We start from the raw sequence: 2953 nt of genomic DNA on the forward strand, positions 1-2953 counted from the left end.
AAAATGTGCGACAGAGGAATTCTGAATAATTATTCTGACACAGGGGCTACAATATTGGCGTGCGGCTCGTGGACGAGTTCTTGGCCAAGTCTGGAGTGAGCAACTGCCAGGACTTCAAGGATACGGCCGAGGTGGTGGCTAAAGTGGCCTTCAAGATGTTCCTGGGTATAAATGTGGAGGTCTCTCAGTGGAATACTGAGGGTACAGCTTGCAGTCTCCTGATCTACGACAACCCGCTCACAGGTAGAGTGCTCTACTTTCTAAAGAGGGTGTTGGGCTGCTGCTCACGTTTTTTGTGTTTCTTGTTGTTGGCTGCAGAGTTTGTAGAGCTGCCACCGAGCGCCTACGGTGTCCTGTGGTACTCAAACGTGCTGTGTGGTGTGCTGCGAGGTGCGCTGGAGATGGTGCAGATGCGCGTGGAGGCGCAGTTTGTTAAGGACGTGCTGCAGGGAGACGAAGTGTCGGAGATCCGGTCGGTGAATTAGAGGCGAAATTTTAGCTGGTTTTCGTTAGCTGCTGACAGTAATGTGTGTTTGATGTTGACTGGTAGATTGGAGCTGAAGGGCATGATCGAAGAAGCGATGGGAGACGAGTACAAGGAGGACTAATTGCATCATTGTGTCGGGTAATATGAAGAATCTATCGGTTACCAAACTCTCGTGCCTCCGTCTTTACTGCTAAGCAGGCCCGGACATTAGTTTGCGCGGATATCCAGCTGTTCCCTGTCACAGAGAAATCTACTTGTCGACGCAGCATCTGTGGTCGTTGATCACTACTACTATCGTTTGATAGTAGAATCTCCTATGAAACTTCGCTGCAATAACCTTTCCGTTGCAGCTTTTTCGGCATTTTACATATAGGATTCCTCACGAGAATGATCTTCGCGCTTAAACTGTGTGTGGTGTGCACTTAGTAACGTAAATTTATTCAGGTGCACGATTGCAAGCCAGCATTCCACACCCTCCCCCGCAGATCGATCCGGACAACTTCGACCTTGACAGCACCAATCTCGCACAGTCGGAGCATCGTGAAAAGGCCAGGCCTGAATAGGCGCCAAAGCTGGCTAATATTTCGGCTTCACAATACAGACCAAATCTTGCACGAAGTAGAGCGCCATCAAGAGATCCAACCTACTGTATATTGGCAATTCACCCAGGAGACTCGGAGACGAATGCAACTGAGGAAATAGACTCCTGTCAATTTAAGAAGAAAATTTCGATTGTACGCCAACCTCATTTTGCATGCATTGCTGCGCATTTGCCATCGGGTATATTTAAATGCTTTGGTGTGCATTTGCCCCATCGGTGCTATTTTTTTCGTCCAGTTACTAAGGTTAACAAGTTATTTTACCGCCCCACTAGATAAGTAGTGCTCGGAATCGCAATCACGTTCGCCTCGTAAGTAGGCCATTCCTCGCCCGATGCATCGATCTGAACGGACCGCTCCGCTTAGCGGCAGCACAGGCGAACCAACTACAGCTCAACCAGCAAAATGTAATTATTACCCGAGCGCTGCGCTTTGGAATCGCCTTGAGGAAAGGTGGGGGGAGATACAAGTCGGTCGGCAAGGCTCCTACTCAGTCGAACGTCTCGAAAGCCTAGATCACTATTGCAAGACTACTTCGCAAGTTCGAGTTACTCTGGTTTGCATACTCACTCCAATACCTGCTCTGATTACCGCGTTGCTTCTGGAATGTCTACCATTAGAACCTCCGTCGAGAGGATGGAGTGCCAATTGGATGTTCTGGATTCGTTTTAGCTTAATGGTCTTCATCTTAGTCTTTGTCGGGATCGCAGCCTTCAATCTACTTGTTCCCAACTTCGGTCTTACGGTCAAACGAAGAATACTTGTAGCAATCGGTACGTGTGTCGGCTATGTGGGAACGTGTTTGTTCGCTGTGGCAACTAAAATTGTTGGATTCCCGATCCCGTTCGTTTGGCAAGGTGGGGGTCTACTTGTGGGAGTCTACACGCCTATGATGTTTTTGCTTGTGTTTGGATTGAGTCCATTCGCACAGAATTCGCCTTTCCGTCCGCACATTCGGAGATATCTACGATTGCTACTCGCGTACATGAGTCTGGGTGCAGTATTTCCGCTGTACAAATTGCTCTATGAATCAGTACCTGATGTTTATAAGGGTGGGGCCCTGGTTGTTCTGCCGTTGTGGAAATTTGCAGCCAAGCACTATATAATATGGGCGTCACGAGAGCTGGAGGACTTTATACCTGTCATTGTCGCCATGACGGTGGATTTCTTTAGCGCAATGTTTGTTTCAGTATGCATCTCCTCATCGGGGTCGCTTTATCTCTCGTTTTTGTTTATCGCAGTAGATGTGGGCCAAACAATGCTGGAATTTCGTGAAGTACGAACCAATGCTCAGACGGTTCTAGATCTCATTGAGAATCGATATGGATCCACGGCTTCTGTTCATTATGATAACGAGAATTCAGCTAGCGACTCGGATACGACGAAGCTACTACCGAAAATTCTAGCTATTACTCGGAATCCTGTTGCTTTTTCGGTGACTTCGCTCAAGCGCATTCGGTTGTGTGCGTGTCTGCCGCATCCTATTACTAAAGAACAAACAGAAAAAATTAAGATTTTAGAGGCGTCGGGTATGTACGGTCCAAAAGGTCTTATTTCCGGAAGAAGGAGAAGAAGGAGCCGACGACAGCACCAAGGAGCCCGCCGATTACTAAAAGGCACATCTATACTTCCAGAACCCAGTGCCAGGTGTGTTCCAGACAATATGATGCCGACTGGGGGAAAACCCAGAGAGCTGGTCGAACAGAGCTTGCAGCTGCTGTTCCACTGTGAATATTTGGCCCTGGTCGAATATGTTGAGTGCGTTATCCCACTAGTGTTTGCAACAAACAAGATGGTGCTGACGCATCTCCCGAATGTGGTCTACTACCCTGGAAATACGAATTGGGGTATGATAGCTCTCGCAAAT

The 2953-nt window shown here is 48.0% G+C and overlaps 3 protein-coding genes across 3 annotated transcripts in view; all 3 read left to right on the plus strand.

The window, feature by feature from the left end:
* The first annotated feature begins 39 nt into the window (after positions 1–39).
* Positions 40–654, plus strand: PPTG_01282 (hypothetical protein). The gene is made up of 3 exons (XM_008894524.1): positions 40–243; positions 319–472; positions 551–654. Exons 1-3 carry the CDS (start codon positions 156–158, stop codon positions 606–608), a joined length of 300 nt encoding a protein of 99 aa, XP_008892772.1. The 5' UTR covers positions 40–155; the 3' UTR covers positions 609–654.
* A 1585-nt stretch (positions 655–2239) lies between these two features.
* PPTG_01283 (hypothetical protein) lies at positions 2240–2699 on the plus strand (the record flags this gene model as incomplete). The annotated part of the gene is made up of 2 exons (XM_008894525.1): positions 2240–2615; positions 2650–2699. 2 exons carry the CDS (start codon positions 2240–2242, stop codon positions 2697–2699), a joined length of 426 nt encoding a protein of 141 aa, XP_008892773.1.
* Positions 2700–2749: 50 nt separating this feature from the next.
* Positions 2750–2953, plus strand: part of PPTG_21031 (hypothetical protein) — a gene marked incomplete at both ends in the record, with an annotated part of 762 nt that continues 558 nt past the window's right edge. The window contains one exon of the mRNA XM_008895483.1: positions 2750–2933. Coding sequence (XP_008893731.1) covers positions 2750–2933 — 184 coding nt within the window. The remainder of the gene's footprint in view (positions 2934–2953) is intronic.

Source organism: Phytophthora parasitica, assembly GCF_000247585.1.
Source record: "Phytophthora parasitica INRA-310 unplaced genomic scaffold supercont2.3, whole genome shotgun sequence".
Taxonomy (NCBI): Eukaryota; Oomycota; class Peronosporomycetes; order Peronosporales; family Peronosporaceae; genus Phytophthora; species Phytophthora nicotianae.

Coding starts and splice junctions, on each gene's coding strand:
- PPTG_01282 (XM_008894524.1), top strand. CDS start 156: ATGTTCCTGGGTATAAATGTGGAGGTCTCTCAGTGGAATACTGAGGGT. Junction 244..318: donor CTACGACAACCCGCTCACAG/GTAGAGTGCTCT, acceptor TGTTGGCTGCAG/AGTTTGTAGAGCTGCCACCG. Junction 473..550: donor GACGAAGTGTCGGAGATCCG/GTCGGTGAATTA, acceptor GTTGACTGGTAG/ATTGGAGCTGAAGGGCATGA.